Below are 22,798 nucleotides of genomic sequence, written 5' to 3'. Positions count from 1 at the left end.
ATTTTTTTCCTTCTCATCTACAACTTCTTGAAAGAATATGCTAGACATCTTGTCATCACATTCTCATTTCATTTATTCCTGAACACATTGGTTTCGGTTTAGTATCTCAACCCTAGCTCTTTTTTTTTTAAGAGTGCAATCTTATCTACTCATGTGCTTCTAGCCAGAACCCTTGCGAACTGCAGACTCATCTTCTGGCTATACACTGCTACCTGGATTTTCTAGCTAGCACATCAGACTCAGGAAATCCGAATCAAAACATCCCCTTAGTTTTCAGATTTGCCTTGCCTCTTGTATTGCCCATTCCAGTTTCTGGAACCACTATCATTCATTTGATAATATTAAAATAATAAGTATTATATTAATACAAACTATGGCATCAATAACTAAAACTATATGATTACTAACATTATCTGATGAAGAGCAGGATTAAGTAACTTGCCCAGGGTCACACAGCTAGTAAGTAGTAAAACCAGTGTCCTGCCTTTGGAGCCTAACATTTAACCACTGTACTATAATGACTTCAGCATGGAAGCCAGAAAGATGAAAGTCACCTTTAACTTCACAATTCACTTCACTTCTTTTATTGAGTCAGTACCAAATTTTGCTCATTTTAGCTCATCTACACATAATAAATAAATCGCTCCAGATTTTCATTTTATCTCACCTATATATGATTGCCACATTCTTTGCTTCCAGTCTTTTCCAATCTATCCACCCTAATCCTGTCAGAAGGATCTAATATTAAATTCTTTTTTTTAAGATTTCTTTTTTTAATAAATTTATTTTTTATTGGTGTTCAATTTACCAACATACAGAATAACACCCAATGCTCATCCTGTCAAGTGCCCCTCTCAGTGCCTGTCACCCATTCACCCCCACCCCCCGCCCACCTCCCTTTCTACCACCCCTACTTCGATTCCCAGAGTTAGGAGTCTTTATGTTCTGTCTCCCTTTCTGATATTTCCCACACATTTCTTCTCCCTTCCCTTATATTCCCTCTCACTATTATTTATATTCCCCAAATGAATGAGACCATATAATGTTTGTCCTTCTCCGATTGACTTATTTCACTCAGCATAATACCCTCCAGTTCCATCCATGTAGAAGCAAATGGTGGGTATTTGTCGTTTCTAATGGCTGAGGAATATTCCATTGTATACATAAACCACATCTTCTTTATCCATTCATCTTTCGATGGACACCGAGGCTCCTTCCACAGTTTGGCTATTGTGGACATTGCTGCTAGAAACATCGGGGTGCAGGTGTCCCAGCGTTTCACTGCATCTGTATCTTTGGGGTAAATCCCCAACAGTACAATTGCTGGGTCATAGGGCAGGTCTATTTTTAACTCTTTGAGGAACCTCTACAGTTTTCCAGAGTGGCTGCACCAGTTCCCATTCCCACCAACAGTGTAAGAGGGTTCCCTTTTCTCCACATCCTCTCCAACATTTGTTATTTCCTGTCTTGTTAATTTTCCGCATTCTCACTGGTGTGAGGTGGTATCTCATTGTGGTTTTGATTTCTATTTCCCTGATGGCCAGGGATGCAGAGCATTTTCTCATGTGCGTGTTGGCCATGTCTATGTCTTCCTCTGTGAGATTTCTCTTCATGGCTTTTGCCCATTTCATGATTGGATTGTTTGTTTCTTTGGTGTTGAGTTTAATAAGTTCTTTATAGATCTTGGATACTAGCCCTTTATCTGATACGTCATTTGCAAATATCTTCTCCCATTCTGTAGGTTGTCTTTTAGTTTTGTTGACTGTATCCTTTGCTGTGCAAAAGCTTCTTATCTTGATGAAGTCCCAATAGTTCATTTTTGCTTTTGTTTCTTTTGCCTTCGTGGATGTATCTTGCAAGAAGTTACTGTAGCCGAGTTCAAAAAGGGTGTTGCCTGTGTTCTCCTCTAGGATTTTGATGGAATCTTGTCTCACATTTAGATCTTTCATCCATTTTGAGTTTATCTTTGTGTATGGTGTAAGAGAGTGGTCTAGTTTCATTCTTCTGCATGTGGATGTCCAATTTTCCCAGCACCATTTATTGAAGAGACTGTCTTTTTTTCCAGTGAATAGTCTTTCCTGCTTTGTCGAATATTAGTTGACCATAGAGTTGAGGGTCCACTTCTGGGTTCTCTATTCTGTTCCATTGATCTCTGTGTCTGTTTTTGTGCCAGTACCACACTGTCTTGATGACCACAGCTTTGTAGTACAACCTGAAATCTGGCATTGTGATGCCCCCAGCTATGGTTTTCTTTTTTAAAATTCCCCTGGCTATTCGGGGTCATTTCTGATTCCACACAAATCTTAAAATAATTTGTTCTAACTCTCTGAAGAAAGTCCATGCTATTTTGATAGGGATTGCATTAAACGTGTAAATTGCCCTGGGTAACATTGACATTTTCACAATATTAATTCTGCCAATCCATGAGCATGGAATATTTTTCCATCTCTTTGTGTCTTCCTCAATTTCTTTCAGAAGTGTTCTATAATTTTTAGGGTATAGATCCTTTACCTCTTTGGTTAGGTTTATTCCTAGGTATCTTCTGCTTTTGGTGCAATTGTAAATGGGATTGACTCCTTAATTTCTTTCTTCAGTCTCAGTGTATAGAAATGCCACTGATTTCTGGGCATTGATTTTGTATCCTGCCACGCTACCAAATTGCTGTATGAGTTCTAGCAATCTTGGGATGGAGGCTTTTGGGTTTTCTATGTAGAGTATCATGTCATTGGCAAAGAGGGAGAGTTTGACTTCTTCTTTGCCAATTTGAATGCCTTTAATGTCTTTTTGTTGTCTGATTGCTGAGGCTAGGACTTAATATTAAATTCTGATGAGTTACTTCCCTGCTTCAATAACTCCCAATAACTTGGAGGATCAAAACTAAGTTCCACTATGCAAACAATGCCTACCTTTTCAATGCCGACCCTTGTTGCTTTTATCCCCACATATAATGCTCCAGGAGAATAGGGATCACAAATTGAGTCTAGGCTGTGTCAGGGCTGAAATTTAGTCATGTGTGATAACCTATCAGAGTCTATTGACCAGGGGACTTTAGAACTCTCTGGGAAAATTAAAACTTAGGGAAAAAAAATAAAAATAAGAGATAAATCAAGAACTGACCAAAAAAATGGGCTAAGGTATTAGGAGTCGGGGTAAATTTGAAAGATAACATCATGAGTTAAATTTTGGAAATATTAAATTTGAAGTAGCCAGTGGCAAATTCATATGGCAATGTACAACAAAGAGACTTGCATTAGTAACAAAGCCCTAGATTTCAGAGGTAAGAAGCTGTTTTAAAGATAGCACATTGACCATCTCTTCAACTGTTCTCTGGTACATCAGTACCTATGGTAATTGAAGAAACTAAAACACTAGCTAAACAGTATTTCTTGATATTCTCTAATAAGTGTAAATCAAAGGAAAGAAAGTCACCTTCTACTACCACAGACCGCTTCTCGTTTGGTAGTTGGTATCTGTGGAACTGCCTGGTGGAACAGTAATTGAGCTCTCTGCATCTGGAAGAAATGTGGCAATTCATGGGGAATTGTTAAGTCTGAAAAAGCAGCCACTGGTAACACATATCTGTTGGAGCAGCAATGAAATGCTGTAGCGTGAAATGCTGCCAGGTCACCCACCGCCCAGCAGAGAGCCTGCCCTGCCCAACAGGGCAAACACAGCACTTACTTGGAACAAAGTTTTTATACATACATTTGAGATAATATTGACTAATCTCAAATATAACTAGGCTGCTGGGAAGTGGGGAAGCCATAACCAATTACACCCCTCTGGGGTCTGGGAGCCTAGGGCACCTGGTATAAAGAAGGAAGAAAAAGCAGAGTTTTGTTTTTTTTTGTTTGTTTGTTTGTTTGTTTTTTGCGAGAGAGAGCACAAGTGGGGGTAAGGAGCAGAAGGAGAGGGTGAAGCAGACTCCCCATTGAGCAAGTAGCCTGATGTGGGGCTTGATCCTAGGACCCTGGGATCATGACCTGAGCTGAAGGCAGATTCTTCACTGACTGAGACACCCAGGCACCCCAAGAAGCAGAATTTAAGTGTCACTGCTAAATTATTATTGGTTATCAATAAGCTTATGGAGACTAAGAAAATTAAAATTATAAACAGAAATATTAAATACTTAGTAATTGCTCAAATACACTTGACCTGCTTACTGTTCTAACCTTTATCTGTGTTGGAATTATCTTATAGCATATGTTGCTTTGAAGGTGATGGTTATCTTACCTAAAAGAACGGTTAGTATGTAGTCAGCATCTAAAAATGATTTTTTTATTCAACTGGGTTAAAAGTACAATTAATTTAACTTATTAAGAAATTCAAATTCAGAAAACTCATTTATTTATTCATCCTTTCTTTTATTCATTCAAAAACATTCATTGACTGCTAGGTACTAGACTAGGTTCTAAAAATGTAACAGTATAAAAGATACAATTTTGCTCTTAAAGAGTGCACAGTGATAGAAAACAGGAATGGTGACTGCTAATTTGGGGCACTTACTCTAGACAGACATTGTTAGTGTCTACAAATTGATCGTCTCATTTAATTACCACAAAGTAATGATGGAACGTGCATTATTCTCCCCATTGTGTAAGAAATGTTCATTCAAAGATTCAAGTGATTTGCCCAAGTCACACAGCTAGGAAATCACAGAGCCAGGATTTCAGTGTCAGGGTCTAGGTTAGGTTAATGCTAGCATTCCTCAACCTTCCATCATTTAGTTATGACATTGACAATTTTTTTGTCATTTTCAGGTACTATTTCCATTTTAAAAATTTGCTTGGATTTTGCTGCATCAATAATGTCTATGAAATTCTTAGTTTGAATTGTTACTTATTTTTTATAATTACACTAAAGTACAGATATTTCTCTCAAAATAAAAAGTATGTCCTCATATGATCCCAAATTATCTTGAGTGTCACTTTATATGGACACAGTCTGGGTATACACTGCTCTATGGCATGTTACCTGACATGAAATCAGAAGGTCAAAGTGAAGCCAGGTGGTGACAGCCATAAATCCTGTTCTTGTCTGCTATCATTGTGAGAAATATAATGGTTACAATCTCTCTTAACCCTTCACCATGGTCCAAAGCCACTGCCGAACAAAACTAAGAGGTAACCATGACCCATTCCAGGGAGTGATCCCCACTACTGCCATCCAACATCACCACTGAGGTTTAGCCTAAAGTGTGTAGGTTCATGACACAAAGTCCAAAATGCTAGGAGCCACCTGATCTCATTTCAGTCTGTCTCTTGCTGTTATTGCTTTGTTTTGTTTATGTGTTTGTTTGGAGATAGGGGTAGTCATGGTTCTGGTGTCTATTTGAACAGACTGGGAAAGTTGAGACAAAAGGGTTCTATTGTAAGAAGAGCAGGGATTAAAAACAACAACAACAATAGTGATTATACAAACATATTTGCTTCCAGAATTACCTCTAAACCTTAAACTATCCTATTAAGAAATTCATCTTCTTCAAGGCCTCATTTAACCAGGATCTCCAATTCTGAGTTATTTCACATAGATCATTTTTGTGATAATTAGAAACAGCTGCATTAAGGAAAGACTAATTTTTAAAGATTTAATTACTTTGATTAAAATCCTTCTGAAAACATTAATCCTTTATGTGTCTCAAGTATACTAATCCTTGCCCCATCTTTTCCATTGACATAACAGAGTATAATCCAAATTTCTTCCCCATAGAAATGGTCACATGTGATTTGTGTCTGGAGGATACCTCCCCATACTCCTCTCATACTACTCTTCCCAGCACTCACCATAGTCCAAGCACACTGAACTTCTTACTATTCTTCATGCATGTTAAGCTCATTCATGTTTCAAGATCTTTACACTCACTGTTCCTTCTGCCTAGAACATTTTTATCGGTTCTTCCCATTGCCCTTAGCCATTCAAGACTCACCTCAAACATCATGATCTCAGAGAAGCCTTCCATAATCATCCTTTGAAAGCTGTCTCCCACTCTTTTTCACATCCCTAGATTTTATTTCCTTTTGCATTAATCACAGGAACTTATCAAGTTTATTTTTTGCTTATGTGTTTATTGTCTCTAAATAGAATATAAATTATAGAGGAAGAGGGACTTTGTTTATCCTCTGTTCTACATCATCAGCGTCTACTTTATTCCCTGTTCTGTATCCTTACTATCTAGGACAGAGAAGACAATAATTATTAAAGAAAAAGATCACTTTGGAGAGCAGGAGATGAAATTTGTAGATTCCACATACTTTTAGCAATCTTGTGTGCTTTCTTTATTATCCTGGTATTTGATTGTCATTTGTCACTTTCAACTGTTACCAGAATGTTCTCCTTTCCTGTGGTATGGTAAGACTACACAATCCTTCATAAATACAGCTTCTTCTCTTTCTTGAACAGATTACTTACTCATTTGAAATTAGCATATTTAAGACATAGTGAATTAAATTCTTATACTTTTTAAAATGTTCTCTCAATATGAGGCTTTTGTCTGCTTATGCCCAAGTTTTTGTAATATTTAAGATGATAAGAAGACCCATTATGTTTTCTTCCTAGTAGAGCATGTGTAGTCTGCATTGGTTGATTTCTGATGCAGTCAACTCTAACTATATGAAAGGAGAGGATCATTTTTGAGGATGTCATGGTGGGAAATAACACATACAATACTCATACAGATGTTCATATCCATTTGGGACACATTCTAATTCTGCAAAAGAGCATGTTAATGAATAGAACACAGCTTGTCCCATCTGAGTAGTGAAAGTATTTGCTGAAGATGGCAACTGGACATCACTGCATGTGAAAAAGCTGTGTGGGAAGCAGCTAGGTGGTAAAAACAAAACGAAACGACATAAGAAGGTCTAGCAATCCATAGATTATCACTAGACTTTACCCAGAAGAGATGCTAATGGAACTGATTTTCTAATATATCTAAAACCATGCGGGTTAGTTCAAACTATTAGTTTAAAATACATCATTATTTCCCTAAATGAATAATGAGATATGGATCTGCTACATATCACCCATGCCCAAATAAGGAAACTACCTGCATATTTGTATTAACTTAGCTTTCATCACATCTAAATGTATACTTTGTTTGTTTGAATGACACTACTGTGAGACTTTTCCAAATACTAGAGTATATAGGGTTTGTTAGCAAACCTTAATGATCTGGTCATCACTGGAACAATTTTGTCCCCAAAATCTGGCCCCTGAATCTAACACAAGGCCAAGTTATGGTGACCCATCTAAGCTATGCAAATGAAGTTTTTGTTCCTAAAACAAAACTTACAATGGACTAAAACTTAGAATGTATTCTACACAATTCAATCACAGTGGTTTTTTTTTCACTTTATGAAAAAAAGTCAAAGTTAAGACAAAATGAAAACAATTTCATCTAAATACATGTTGCAAAAAATCTGAAATATCTTAAAAAGAGTAAATATGCTTTCCATCTCCAATTGATGCATATAAATAATAAAGACAATGCTTCATATTGAAAGCTGAAACTTTTGAAAGTGTTATTGCCAAGCTAGAATTCAAGATAAATTAAATACCATTATATACCATTTTGTCTGGCAAGTAATAATTGAATTCACAATCACTGGGTGGATATTGGCAAGTCTTCTGCATACCTGTTATTACATATTATGATGAAATTTAAATATTCTGAGTATTTGGCAAGTCATCTGCTTTGAAGCTATGTTGATTATCAAAGTCTAGAGCAACATATCAATATATATTGTTCTTTTCTACTAAGAAAATGTTACAATATATAAACTACTGGTTACCAGCAACTGTTTTTCTTTTCCAGCAACTGGTTTTGCAAAATAAAAATAAAAAATACAGACTCCTCCACTCTCAGTCAGGTAGGATGAATGCTGACATTTTTGCTTTTTCACAGGCAAAGAGCTGAAGAACGCCTGTCTTGTGAGACATATGTATTGACCTCAAAGAGTGAAATGCAGGGTACTATTTGCTCAGGTGAAAAAATACAAAGCTTTGTGTGTTGTTCAGTGATCAAACAAAGAAAAGTCCAAAGAATGTACTCCATGTGTGACTTTCAGAACTCAACTATTGTATTTACAATATTAAGCGGTGAGGTAAAACACCACAGTTATTAAGGCAAATTATATTATTTATTATCCATAATAAATAGAAGGTTTTACAAATAAGAGCTTTTAATAATTTTTGTGTTTAGTCAGAAAAACCAGGAATGATTTCTTCTATAACTAAATTTAGCCATTTAGGACAGCTATGAGGGAAATAATCTACTAAATTGAACAAATGAATTTGACAAATTATTATTTTTTGGTTTTTTTGTTTGTTTTTTAAAAGATTTTATTTATTTATTCAAGAGAGGCAGAGAGAGAGAGAGAGAGAGAGAGAGAGAAAGGCAGAGACACAGGCAGAAGCAGGCTCCATGCAGGGAGCCTGACATGGGACTGGATCCAGGGTCTTCAGGATCACGCTCTGGGCTGAAGGCAGCACCAAACCACTGAGTCACAGGGGCCACCAACAAATTATTTTTGTTACAAACCTTCTAATTACAGAAGCTAATATTCTACATTTTGGATAGCCTTTAGATGACTAAAAATGGTCTTCATATCCTATCATGTATATCTGATCAGGATGTCATCGTCAAATTAGTTGCAAAGTACCTATTACATACTTGCTAAGTGATGGGTGAAAGATCCAAACTCTGATCAAAGAAATTACAATAGTGATGCTTTAATCTCAGGATAAATCACCCCCATGTGTATCTTTAAAGATTTCTCCAATAGCAAACTAGTAATTTTATCTTTCACAGGTCTTAGTTTTCTTACTTATAAAATCAGGATAGTAAGACAGATTTTTCACCACCAAACTCTGTTTAAGTATGAAAATTCTGATCATGTAATAACCAATTTCAAGAGTCCTGAGGCTGAGGAGATCATGAGTAATGGAGCTCGAGTTTGAGACGGGAATGTGGAATATGGGGTTTTAATAAATAGGTAGGTGGGGAGCACATTCCAGGGAAATGGAATTGGGCAAGTACGGGTTAGAAGAGAGGTAACATAATAGTATCAGAAGTCTAGTGATGGATGGACTTGCTCGAGGGGAGACATAGTAAGAAATGTAGCAGGAGAGAAAGCTGAGTGTATCCTGGGCCACTGGTAGAATGGTCTGATTGTCCAGCTGGGGCTTCAGATTTTATTATAGAGGCAGGAATATTTTCTAAGGCAAAGGCAACTTTTTAAAAATATGTTTCATAGAGATTTATGAGACTGAGCTATATGGGTACTTGAGTAGGGATAAGTCCAATTAGAAAGCCATAGGTAGGGATGCCTGGGTGGCTCAGTGGTTGACCATCTACCTTCGGCTCAGGTCGTGATCCTGGGTGGTGGGATCAAGTCCCACATCAGGCTCCCCGCAGGGAGCCTACCTATCCCTCTGTCTGTGTCTCTGCCTCTCTCCCTGTCTCATGAATAAATAAAATATTAAAAAAAAGAAAGCCATAAGTACATAGGACTAGGTGTATAAGGTGCATCATTCAGGTGGTTTCAGGTGGAAGTGTAAAGGAAGGCAAAGAAGTGTTACACCATGCACATGGTCTCCAAATCAGCTTAGTTAGAGGGTGGAGATCAGTTTTGCATGCATCTTTCGAGAAAAATCTGTCCATATTTTCATTGTGCAGGTAGATGCTTTACATCTCAGCAGAAATGTAGGTTTAGGAAAGGCCATATTCTGGTTAAGTGTGTGACACAAAAATGATCAATAATTATATTTTCTGGAAACTTTCTTGTCCTCATAATTAAGGATTGCATTCATGGGCTGCCACTACCCACGAACCCCACAGTTGTTCACCAGCAATAAAACACATAAAATAGTGAACTGGGGCAGCATTTCTGAACCCAGTAGGGTGACAAAAATTTTCCTCACATACATTTATATGATTATAATGAACTACAGAATTACTTAGCCCTAATAATTTTTAAAGGATGAGAATAATATTTGCAACACAAATAAAGTAATTTTTATAACAGTCTCAAAAAGGAGCAAAAGGGAAGTACGAAAAGCTAGGGAAGCATATGAATAACTAGCCTGCAGAAGGTTGCAAAATGTGGATTTGGCTAGAGTCTAAAAGGTTCTCTTAGCATTCAAACAAAATTTTCATCAAAGTTCTCATGGATTTATTTAATCCTCAACACCTATACTATATTTGGTTGGCTAGTGCAAATTTGCAATTAAATTGTGAGAATGGTTCTTAGCATGTTACCTCTGGGGTCTTTTTTCCTTACTTAGTTCCCACAAGAAGATGAAAAATATTAAGAACCGGAATCACCCGGTACTACTTGTGCCAGACACACTATGTAGATCCCATGGCAGGTATATTTAATGAGGGAATTAATTGCTGCCTCAGTTTTAATTTGGCCTTTCCCAGTGTCCAATATGTTTCTCTCAGATGAACTGGTCCACAGGGACCTTCAAAAAGTCAGGGTGTGTGAAGAAAAGGAACAGGAAAAATTTCAGCATTATGACAGTTTCCTACAAGCTTTATTTTTTATAAAGTCATGTCAATTAACTTCCATGGTTTAAATTAAGCAGAGCATAGGCACCTTAATTAATCAAAAAATTCCCCTCAATATCAACTCACACAAATGCTACCATTCCACCGTGGAGTAACATATTTCTGCATTGTCCTACATATGGTCCAAATTAGCACCTGCATAGTTCAGTTATTAAATGAAAAACAGCTCTTTACTTGACCTATGGAGTTCTTGTATACAAGAACCTATCCAACAGCATTATGTCTTCCCTTATCAGATGTGTGTGGTATGACATAATGAATGTAACACTTCAGTGCAATTGGCAAGATTTCAATTCCCAAGCATGGGGTCACATTTCCAGTTCATTGTTTTGGAAGCAGACGTTATGCATTGGGTAGCTAATGGTGAAGCTCTGCATTTTTTTTCCCCTCAGAGATCTCAAATCAAATCTAAGAAACTAGTAACCTAAATTTAATAAGAGTCTGAAAACTCATTTGCTGAACAAGAGCTTCTTAGAACAAGTGATGAAAACTCCAGAGAAATGTTAGGTGAATGTGTGGGGCCAGCCCAGAAGTCTCTTTTATCTGAAAAATCTTAAAGGACAATAAGCATTATAGAATGTTTAATTTTGGTCGGGTGAATAAGTTTCCTGTTTGTTACCTTAATAAAGCAACATTCAGACCCACATTTTAAATAATTTTATAATATATTTTAAATTAAAAAATAAATGTACAAATAATACAAAGCAGTATCATTGTGCATTTATGTGAACTTCAGTATTTTACCATTTCTATTTATTTTTCAAAAAAACTTCTAGACTTTAAATTGGGACAAATATACACATATGTCTAAAAGGCTTCAACAGCAGTCAAAGTCAGCTTCAATAGAAGAGAAACAGAGTTTTATGACTGCATAAATTGACATAACAGAATTTATAGAAAGGTGCTTATCTATTTACTAAGAAAAAGAAAAGCATGAAAGTGGTTGTAATAAGAGCTTTTAATGATGCAAAAGACTAGCAGTTCTGGTAAATATTCGCTAAACCTTATCCACTGGGTAAAAAATAAGAAAAATGGAATTCATTTCAACAGAAGGGGTCTATTTCGATAATATTAATGACTTCCTGATTCTAAAGAACTAAACTAGCATATAATAGTCAGAAAGCTTTAAACAAGATATCTCCACATAAATGACAGAAATAAGACAAACAAAAAAAGTCTTCGATGCCTTCCAACAATGAACAATAGTCATGTATGCCTAGAAACTCACATTCTGATTAATCAGTTGTAGAACAGAAAAGGTATAATCATTTTGGCAAAGATTCAGAATGGACAACAACAATTAACAAGGATGTTATCTAGCTCCCATACAGGACTATACTGGAATCAACTGGGACTCCAGTTTAGAGAATGAAATTTAAAAATAAATAGACTTATGAAATTCTATGTTAAAAAAGATGGACTTACCTGCCAAATATTAAGATACTAGACACTTCTTGACACTTAAAGAAGAAAGTTTGAGAATTCAAAAAAGGAAATGCACTAGATTTCCATGATAACACAAAAGTTCTTTAAACAAATGATTACTGAGCATCAGCTATGGATAAGGCACTGTATAAATAGTACATAAACTCAATATCTCACACATTTTGTGCTATTCCAATTTTCCAAAAACTAAAATTAAAAAAAAATCTAAAATACTCATTTTAAGCAGGTAAGCAGTAAGCACATGGAACTCATTAACTTTAAAAGTTAAGCTAAAAATACAAACCTATTCAGGCGATCTTTCATTAAATTTAATGTTGATAAACGTATTAGATAACTGGAAAGAAGGTAGAGACTTTTAGGTATACTTGCAAGTTTTATGTTATAAAATCAATATCAGTTTCCCCTATTAAACATCTCTGGATAAGGCAGAATCAGAAAATAATAGTTTGAAAAACCAAGGGGAAAGCGTGTAGGACTTCTGCTTTTATGGAAATCTAGGTACTAGGCACTTACTCAGAAGCATGAAGACCTATAGAGATTAAAGAATTGAATGATATAAATATTAATTTGTCAGTATGGAGGTAAATGTATTGAGACACTCTCTGAGATATTTTCCACCTCTGTGAATTTGTAAATAATAGTTTATAGAGGATTCACATTTACATTGCATTCTTCTCACCACCATCACCATTATCAGCCTATAGAACAGCAAATTTGCTCTGATATTATCTTTGAGATAGGTGTTATACTGGAGGAGAAAGAATTTGACAAAATCTATGTAATGATGAAGACAAGTGGGCTGAATGAGAGGTAATTCACACCCTCTAAATTAGTAGCCCTCGGGATGCTGAAGGATGAACAACATAGTGAGGGCTCTCCAGCGGAGGACTTCAGGGCTCTGTGTTTGGTACCAATCTGTTCAACATTCTTATCAACAACTGGGATGATGACAGAGTCATTTTTGATGGCAGGCTTCAAGAGCTAAGAGAATGGCGTGGGGTGACAAAAATAAGATTAGAGGGATGCCAATAAGCCAGAACTGATAGGGAGAAACTTTAAAAATGAAATCTAAAAAAAAAAAGAAAAAAAAGAAAGAAAAGAAATCTAGATGGTAGGCATAAAATGCTGCTTTAAGGTCTTAAATAAAGGATGGGGAAGATCTTGCCAAAAAGCAGTGAAAATGTGACCTTTGAGAAATGGACTTAAGCTTCTAACTCTCAGTTCCCTCATCCATGTGATGGAGGTAATACTAAGGTGGTTACAAGAATAAATGTGCTCCAAATATAGAATACACAGTGTTTAGCATTTGGTAAGGGCTCAATAAATTTTAGCTACTGTTCTTCTTATTAAATTTTTTGTAGAGGATAATTAGAATCTGCCAAATATCTCACTGTAACTCTATGACAAACTATCAAGATAAAACACGACAAATATCAAGCCCTGTTCAATAGAACATACTACTTCTCTCCTAGTCATTAAAATTGTATGACTTGTAAGAATACAGAATGTTAGTAGTATTTCAGATCTTTCAATGTGAAAGAGGTCAGCCAAATTTTGGGAGTGGAAACATGGACTTTGCAGTGCGACTGACCAGCTCTGTTACTACCTACCAGTTTGATTTGGGGCATGGTACTCCAGGTCCGTGCCTTGGTTTTTATCATCTGTAAAATGGGAATGGTAAGATTAGCTAAACCACAGGGTTGTTGGGAGGAAAGATCTCATAGATAAAATGGGCAAAAAGCTCTAAGCACATGTCTGGCTCACAAGAAATGCTCAATTAAGTATTAGCTATCATTATCATGAAGGATCATCTCAATTAAACAATTCAAACTGAAAGAGAACTGAAAGGCCTTGGGCAATAGTTTGCATTTCTTCGAATTAATCCTTGGTTTTAAACACATAGAAGCCAGAAATAAGAGAGAAAATATGTATTCTGAAAGCAATTAAATGACCTTAAACTTTTATTATCTATAAGATAAGAAATTGCAATGAATCATTCCAATGTTCACAGCTCATATTAGATATTTTATTGACAAAAGATTGAATTAGTTCCACATTTTGATGAGCTTATGATTAATACTATTGAGTAAAATGCATATTTCCTTTTATCAGGAACCCAAATCTTAAAACAAGGGACTAGATCTATCAAGTTGGGTTCTCTGTCCAGTTCTCCAAAGATCATCCCACCCTGAAGTCAGTCATTTACAACTCTATATATTTCAGTCACCAAAGACACAAAAAGATGTTAGGAAGAGGGAATCAGAACCAATACATTTTCAAGGGCAAGTCAACATATTCACTCTGTAAGCTCACAAATCAAAGTAAAATAAAGTAAAAGTATAGCCAGAAAAATTGAGTGTTTTAAGGAGCTTAAGGATTATTGGACCTGAAAAGTGATAATGCTCATTTCCCCTAATTTTCTCTGCAATTAAGCAAGAAGAAAATGAGGAAGTTGGATAGACTAAAATCCGATACGAGATATATTTAATATCCCTAACTATCCTTCATATATTTGGAGTAAACAAAGGATACAAACAATTTGAAAATTACCTTTTTCAAGGCAAGCAAGACAACTTGCTTCCACTTTTAAATTGGTGTGTTTTAAATGAAAACTGGATCCATGTGTTTCTCAAACTTTCATACTTACATATTTAAAACTCATTTTGAAATGATTTGAATATCTTCTTTTTTTTAAGATTTCATTTATTAATGAGAGAGAGAGAGAGAGAGAGAGAGAGAGAGGCAGAGATACAGGCAGAGGGAGAAGCAGGCTTGTTGCAAGGAGCCCAATGTGGAACTCGATCCCGGATCCTGGGATCATGCCCTGAGCTGAAGGCAGGCACTCAACCACCAAGCCACCCGGGCATCCCATGATTTGAGTATCTTTTAAAAATTTCATCAGTGACTGAGAATGTGGGGTAAATGTCTAGGAAAATAAGCTCCATTTCCTTTCCTCCCTACTTTCCAACAATGTCCCCAAACAAATCAAATTCATGGAGCTGAATATTTTTAAAAAGCATTTTCTAAGCACAATAATGAGATTCATATCTTTAAAATGAAAAATAAAACCTTCAAAAATCAACCTGCTGCTTGTGATAGAACCAAGGGACCAGCTTGTTGGATAGTAGTTGCCACTGAAGGATTAATATGGCTTCCTCTGTGTTCTATAATCTCTGTTCAGGAAATTTTGCTAAATAGAATATTAAATAAAAATTTATGTCTGTGTCTCAGAATTTGATTAAAGAGTTGACAGTGAAGATAATACTTGACAAGTGTTCCTACATTCTAAAGAGGGAGGCTAGACAATAGGATTTACTGGGTAGCTGGACAGATTCCTCCCTCTACCAAACTGTCCTCCACCCTAGGCCAAGAGAAGGCTGAAAAGTTATGAGGAGTTCTGGTGGGTCAAGTTTTCAGGTGGAAGGTTTGAGGACTGACCTTTCCTCTTGCTTAGATAAGCAGACTGCTTACTGGGAGAAGGGGAACTCAGCCCCAACAATAATAGATAATATTAAGTAGTATGTGCCAGGCATTGTTCTAAACACTTCATACATCTTTAGTTTTTATGTCTAAGTGGAGAGTACAATTCCAAGTTTATAAATGAAAAGCTGAGATATATAGATATATATATATATATATATATATATATATATATATATATATATATAGTCTAGTAGAGTGTATAGTTAAAGAAATTGAACTGAAGTAGCAAAGAGATTAGCCAGAAAGCATCACTTGTATCAGGACCTTGTATAAAGGGTATTCCCATGGTTGGGGTGAATAGGGGGAGGTCCTCCAAAGAGCTCACTGGTATAATCTGTGAGGGAGATAATTTTTTGACACCATTCATAACCAAAATAATTAGTTGACGTTGATGCTGAATACAAGTATCAATCACATAAGACCCTTCTCCTCTCTGTCTCCAGCTCCTCCTTTTATTCTCTCAACATGAGGAACCAGATTCAAGGAAGGACAGGTTCAAAGAATATGAAATAGACAACAAAAAAGATCATAGCTCCATACTACAAATGAAAGGTAAGACTTTTTTGATAACAATAAATGCACATTAAAGATTTGAAGCCCACTCAATAAGCTAATTGCTACTTTTGTATGTGTATTTATATGTCCCCTTGTATCCCTATTGTCCACCAGTTTCTGATGTAAATTTCCACGACCTTCCCCAAAGCTCTGGAAATTCCTGATATGCTAATGTTCTCCAGGTTCTTGAATTCTCAAGGGCTGCCGCTGCCTTGGGCTACAAGGATGCAGGCATGAAAATTAGCTCTTTGACATTTTCTAGCACCAAATGTTTCTCACACAAAGTATTCATGAGCTTTACTGAATATTAACTGAGTATTTGGTAGTTACTGGTCAGAATCACATAATGAATCTTACACATTTTACTATCTGTTAAACTACTTTTGACTAATCCTATGCTATATTACATTACATTCTCTTTCTAATTTCATTCTATTTTTGTTTCCTTCTTCCATTTCAACACCTCAGGAATATCCCTCTCTTTTTCTCTACCTCTGTATCTCTAGGTCTCTGGACAACTTCTGAAGGAGTTGGCAGCTCTCATTCTAGTTCAGACATTTGAGCAGAAATGTCCTCTGCTGCCCAATTTCCCAGCATTCTAGTCTCAAACTTTCCACTTCAGGCTTCCCACTCCCTTTCCTTCACTGGCCTCTCATACTTTTTGCCTGTGGTGTTAACTCCTTGTGACGGCTCTTGTTGACCTGACTCCTTCTCCCTGCACACCTGGGTACAACTTGTCTTTCATCTTTGTTAAACTTCCACTTCACCAATCTCCTGGTTGATGAAACGTTAACAAACATATGCATGTACAGAATTCACAAGAGAGATTCCCCTCTGTCACAGGAAGGAATACATATAATACACATTCAGTAGAGAGAAGGGCTATTCTTCCTAACCACAACAATAGCTAGGTATAGGGAGGGAAAAGGAACTAAAACACTATCATGAAGAGCTCCCAGGGCAGCCCTGGTGGCTCAGCGGTTTAGTGCCAACTTCAGCCCAGGGCATGATCCTGGAGACCTGGGATCGAGTCCCACGTCGGGTTCCCTGCATGGAGCCTGCTTCTCCCTCTGCCTGTGTCTCTTCCTCTCCCTCTCTCTCTCATGAATAAATAAATAAAATATTTTTAAAACGAGCTCCCAAAGATTATATTCTCCATAAAGTTCTTAGAGTCAGAACACATCTTAGAGATAATCCATTTCAAATGGGGAAACTGAGGCCCAGAAGTATTAAATACCTTGTTGCTGACCACATAGCCAGTTTGAGGCTAGAACCAGAGTCTCTCAATTTCGCAAATGCTATTAATGGTTGTTTGCATGATACATTATTATCTGTCTTTGTATTATAATGGTTCAGATATTATTAACATAAAACATACACAATATTCTCCTGCACTAAAAAAAAAAATGATGAAATGCTAATTGCTTTTATTCTTATGGCCATTTGTGTGGCTGAGCAAGAAGAGGACAAAAAATGTGGTTGAAACTAAAATTTATATGGAATCTCAAGGGTTCCAGAATAGCAGGACAGACTTGAAAAAGAACAAAGTTGGAGGTCTCACATTTCCTGATTTCAAAACTTACTACAAAGTAACCAAACAATGTGGTACCAGCATAAAGGGAGACATTTAGACCAATGGAATGAATACAGAGCCCAGAAATAAACCCTCACATGCTTGGTTATATGATTTTCAACAACAGAGCCAAGACTGTTCAGTGGGGAAAGGGTAGTCTTTTCAACAGATGGTGTTGAGAAAACTGGATTGCCACACGCAAAAAAATAAAGTTAGATCCTTACCTTACATCATATACAAAATGAACTCAACATGTATCAAAAACCTAAACATAAGATCTCTTAGAAAAGAAACAACAGGGGAAACTCTTAAAAGAAACAAAAGAGGAAAAGCTTCCTGATACAGAATTTGGCAGTGATTTCTTAGCTATAACACCAAAAGCACAGGCAACAATAGAAATATAGATAAAGTGGATTTTACCAAAATTAACCAACTTTTGCACATCAAACAACATCACTGACAGAGAAAAAGGCAGCCCACAGAATGGAAGAAAATATTTTCAAATCATATGTCTGATAATGGATTAATATCCAGAATATACAAAGAACATATACAGCTCAACAACAAAGGAGCAACCTTATTAACAAATAAGTCAAGAGACTTGAATAAACATTTCTCCAAAGAAGACACGCAAACGGCCAAGAGCACATGAAAAGATGTTCTATATCCTTAATCAAAACCACAGGGAGATATCACTTTACATTCATGAGAATAGCTACTATCAAAAAGAAACAAACAGAAAATACATGTCGGCAAGGATATGATAAAATTAGTGAACTGCTTGTGGGAACTTAAAATAGTTCAGTCTATACTGTGGAAAATAGTATAACAGTTCTTCAAAAAGTTAAACACAGAATTATCATTATGATCCAGCAATTCTACTTTTGGGGTATATACCCAAAATAACTGAGGGCAGGAACTTCAACAGGTATGTGTATACTTATGCTCAGAGTCGCAAATTCACAATAGCCAAAAGGTGGAAGAAAGCCCAGTGTCCCTTGACAGATAAATGGATAAACCAAATGTGACATATACATTCAATGGAACATTATTCCGCCTTAAAAAGTATGAAGTTCTGACCCATGTAACAACCTGAATGAATATGGAGAACATTATGCTAAGTGAGCTAAGTCAGTCACAAAAGGACAATATGAGGTACCTATATGAGGTATATGAGGTACCTACAGTAGTGAATTTCATAGAGATAAAAAGTAGAATGGTATTTTGCAGGGGCTGGGGCTAGTTGTTGTGAAAGGGAAAGTTTTGTTTAATGGGTAGAAAGTTTTAGTTCCAGAAGATTAAAAAGTCCAAGATGGGTGGTGGTGAAAGCTGCACAACCATATGAAAGTATTTAATGCCATTAAACTGTACCCTTAAAAATAGTTAAAATAGCAAATTTTAAGTTATATGTATTTTACCAAAATATAAAATGCTACCACAATATGTTCATATCTCAGTGATCCTTGCACAAAAGTATTCATTTCTTCAAAGCATTTAAATAGTCAAGGTTGAAAAAGACTCCTGCTAAAAGCTGTGGGGATACAGAGAAATATAAACTGTATCTTAAGATATAAAATAGAACAGAAAACATCACCATATAAACAAATGGATTCCAATGTAGAAAATGATAAGAGGAGTAATAGAAAGTGAATATCCAGGAACCCTAAGATTACATTTGCAGGGGTGAGGACCCTATAAGGAAGAAAATGCAGAGTAAAGGTGCAATCACACACAAAAAATTATGGTTCAGGTATGAATAACAAAAGCAGTTCTGTTTGTATGTAGCACACAGTAGGATAAGGATGGAAAAAAAAGTGTGAAGTCAGATGGGATGATCATGGAGAGCCTTGAATACTGGACTTTGGAAATTACAGGCAATTCAGTCAGGAGAAATTTTCAGTCATTCTTCATCCCTGGGCACTTCTGATGTAAGGGACTCTACTTCAGCTGTCCAGAAATATCAGATGGTACCATCAAGGTTTGACAGCATGCTTGCTAAATGTGATTACTGCTGTTTTTTGTTCTCTTCTCTATTTGGTGGGTCTGTGTCACACGTAGAAACCTACTTGCAAGAGAGTCTGGAAATGTATAGTTTTGTTATTTTCCAGCTTTAGACTCTAAGAAGTCAAGACCAAAGTGTGCTAGAATGGATGCTGAATGAAACTACCTGCTGTAGGTACTGGAAAGCTAAATCTGATAAGCTTTAATGTCTCAGGTATAAAGTGAGAAGGAAGAGTGTGTCTATAGGATTCTGTCCATGTTCCTAGCTTTTTCAAATGGCAGCATGCAAATATGGAACTGGGATCAAGTTGGAACAGGGAAAAATGAAAAATGATAAATTCTGTTTTGGACAAGTTGAGTTTAAAGTACCTGAAGAACAACTCAGTGGAGATTTCCAGTAGCACTTGATGATGTAATTTTGGAGTTCAGGGAAGAAAGCAGAGATGAAGTGAGATCTGAGCCTTGAGTGTAAGGTGAAAACCTGGAGGGAGAAATATTACTCAGGGTAGGGTAAGCTTAATGAGAAAGGAACATACACAAATGTGAATAACACACTGAGGCATAATTAAGAGGCCAGCAGTGACATGAGATGCTGCTATGAAAAACCAGTACCAGGGCTACAGGTGGGAGGACAAGTGTAAAGGAGGCAAAAAGCATAAATGACTCAAACTGTCAAATGCTACAAAAGGAATCCAATAAATAGAAGTCTTAGGAGGGAACAATAGATTTATTTTTTTTCTGTCACATTTTATTTTTTATTATTATTTTAAAAATAATAAATTTATTTTTTATTGGTGTTCAATTTGCCAACATACAGAATAACACCCAGTGCTCATCCCGTCAAGTGCCCCCCTCAGTGCCCGCCACCCAGTCACCCCCACCCCCCGCCCTCCTCCCTTTCCACCACCCCTAGTTGAAACAATAGATTTAGCCACAGCAAACAATTCTAACTCCAGATATCTCATGATTCTGAGACATACAAAGTAGTATATTTTTAAAAATTGTTTTTAAAATATTGTATATTATATTCAGAAAATATTTTTAAAATACTGATAAAGATTTGAAATCATTTGTCACTTCAAAATTCATAGTATCAAAATAATGCTCACACTTCATGTATTTTAAAGATTTTATTTATTTATTTGACAGAGAGAGAGAGAGAAAGCAAGCACACAAGCAGGAGGAGCAGCAGACAGAGGAAGAAAGAAGCAGGCTCCCATGGAGCAGGGAGCCTGATGCAGGGCTCGAACCCAGGCCCCTGGGATCATGACCTGAGCCAAAGGCAGTCGCTTAACTGACTGAACCACCCAGGAGCCCCAGTGCTCACACTTCAAATATTCACTTTCCTTCCAAGGCATTCTTAAGCATTTAGAATACACAAGGCATAAACAAGATAACTAGAGATGATAGATAGGTTTTCAGCATTAGTTTAAATAGTAGATGCTGACCCCAAATACAAATGATAACTAATATTTTTCTTTTTATTTGGAAAATTTTTCTTAAAAAAATCTGAAGCTACATATTATAGTTGAAGGTACATTACAAATAATTAGTTAAAATTTAAGGCAATAAAAAAGTACATTTGGAGAGGTAACATTTTCAAAAATTAAATTAATAATTTCAAAAAATTTTAAAAAGGAATGCTTAAAAATTGAACTAATAGGGCAGCCCAGGTGGCTCAGCGGTTTAGCACTGCCTTTGGCCCAGGGCCTGATCCTGGAGACCTGGGATCAAGTCCCACATCAGGCTCCCTGCATGGAGTCTGCTTTTTTTTTCTGCCTGTGTCTCTGCCTCTCTCTCTCTCTCTCTCTCTCTCTTTCTCTCTCTCATGAATAAATATTTTTAAAAATTGAACAAATATATAGCTAGACAGATACAAGAATTGAATAAAACAAGGAAAACGAATGAGAAGTCACAAAGGTCTAGCACCATCCTAATAAGAAAGACTATGTATGTGGAAAAGAACACATAATTTTCGTGGCTTTGACAAGCACAAGTGACTATCATCAACAACCCCAAAAAAGTAGGATTAATAATAATTTCAAGGGATGGCATAAAAAAGACTAAACAGAATTTTTTAGAAACTTTGAAAAGCACAATTTTCTCTAGGTTTTGTCAGAAGTTGCTAAGAATTTCCAAAGTATACAGGAAGTAACTTGAAATATATCTCAAAAGTCCCGTAACAACAATAGTCCATTTTGAACAGTATCAAACTGCAACAATAACTGTTCTGCATTAATTTTCTTAAAAATGTATGTTCAGTGAAAACATTGAAAAAGCCAAGAAGATAAAGTTACACTTTTCTTTTCATCTGAGCTGAGCACCGGTCTATGCCTATTCAAAGGGATGCTGTGCAATTTAGTGCAGCTGTTCATAATGAGCAGCTAAGAGGAAATCATTAACGCAACTCTCAACCACCTGACTTCTACCTTCAACTAGAAGAGGTTAGTTGTAGACAGTGCAAAGATGGTTTACATGCCAATAAAGGGAAGAGGGGAACAAAATGTAAATTTCTTTGTGATATATGTGAATGTTGCCATAAAATGCAGTTAGTTGGCAACTTTCCAAGCTTTCCTTGAGGGACCCCACATTTATAATTCCAGTTGCTAAAATTCACATAATTACAATTTCAATTTCACTTTGAGAATATTGTTGGGTTTCTTTTGTTCCTGATCAACCTAACAGCTGTGTCTCCAAGCTGAAGTGTTTCCTCACGGCTTCAAACATTTTAAGAAAACAAAATGAGGATCATATTAGGGACTACAATTAAAAGGAAAAAAAAATACCCCATCCCCTTAGAAGATGAGGGGATTGCTCTTTTATTTGCTTTTGAAGAACACATGTAAAGCATTTATGAAGCCAACGCAGCTGCAGGACCCACTTATCATATCAATTGTCTACCCAGTATCCTCTTCAGCTTTTATAGATTCACATTTAAGATACATAGCATGTATTTCTTGCCATGGCTCTAGAATATTTGTTCTTAAAATCAGTATTTCAATGATATTATATAAGGCACCAATGGAAGACAGGTTATCTGAGGATTTTCCAGTGTCACCTTTACTTCATAGTAAAATCTTTCTATCAAGCTAGAGAGAGAGCTTAGCAAAAAGTTAGGTTACTGGAAATAATAAATGCACAACTGATATGTCATCAATAACAAGTAAAAC

The 22,798-nt window shown here is 36.3% G+C and overlaps 1 protein-coding gene across 19 annotated transcripts in view; it reads right to left on the bottom strand.

The window, feature by feature from the left end:
• The window catches only part of CFAP299 (cilia and flagella associated protein 299), a 628,121-nt gene that overhangs the window by 281,175 nt on the left and 324,148 nt on the right, over positions 1 to 22,798 (bottom strand). For 11 of the 19 annotated variants that reach the window (XM_072810634.1, XM_072810641.1, XM_072810639.1 and 8 more), the window contains one exon: positions 13,627 to 13,677. The exons of 7 other annotated variants lie outside the window; for them this stretch is intronic. In XM_072810634.1, the coding sequence (XP_072666735.1) occupies positions 13,627 to 13,677 (51 nt within the window). Of the gene's footprint in view, positions 1 to 13,626; positions 13,678 to 19,876; positions 20,110 to 22,798 lie in introns of those variants that run through there. One more of the 19 variants, XM_072810646.1, reaches the window with a different exon arrangement.

Source organism: Canis lupus, chromosome 33 (genome assembly GCF_048164855.1).
Source record: "Canis lupus baileyi chromosome 33, mCanLup2.hap1, whole genome shotgun sequence".
Classification (NCBI taxonomy): domain Eukaryota; kingdom Metazoa; phylum Chordata; class Mammalia; order Carnivora; family Canidae; genus Canis; species Canis lupus.
This window is presented reverse-complemented; position numbering and strand designations above follow the sequence as displayed.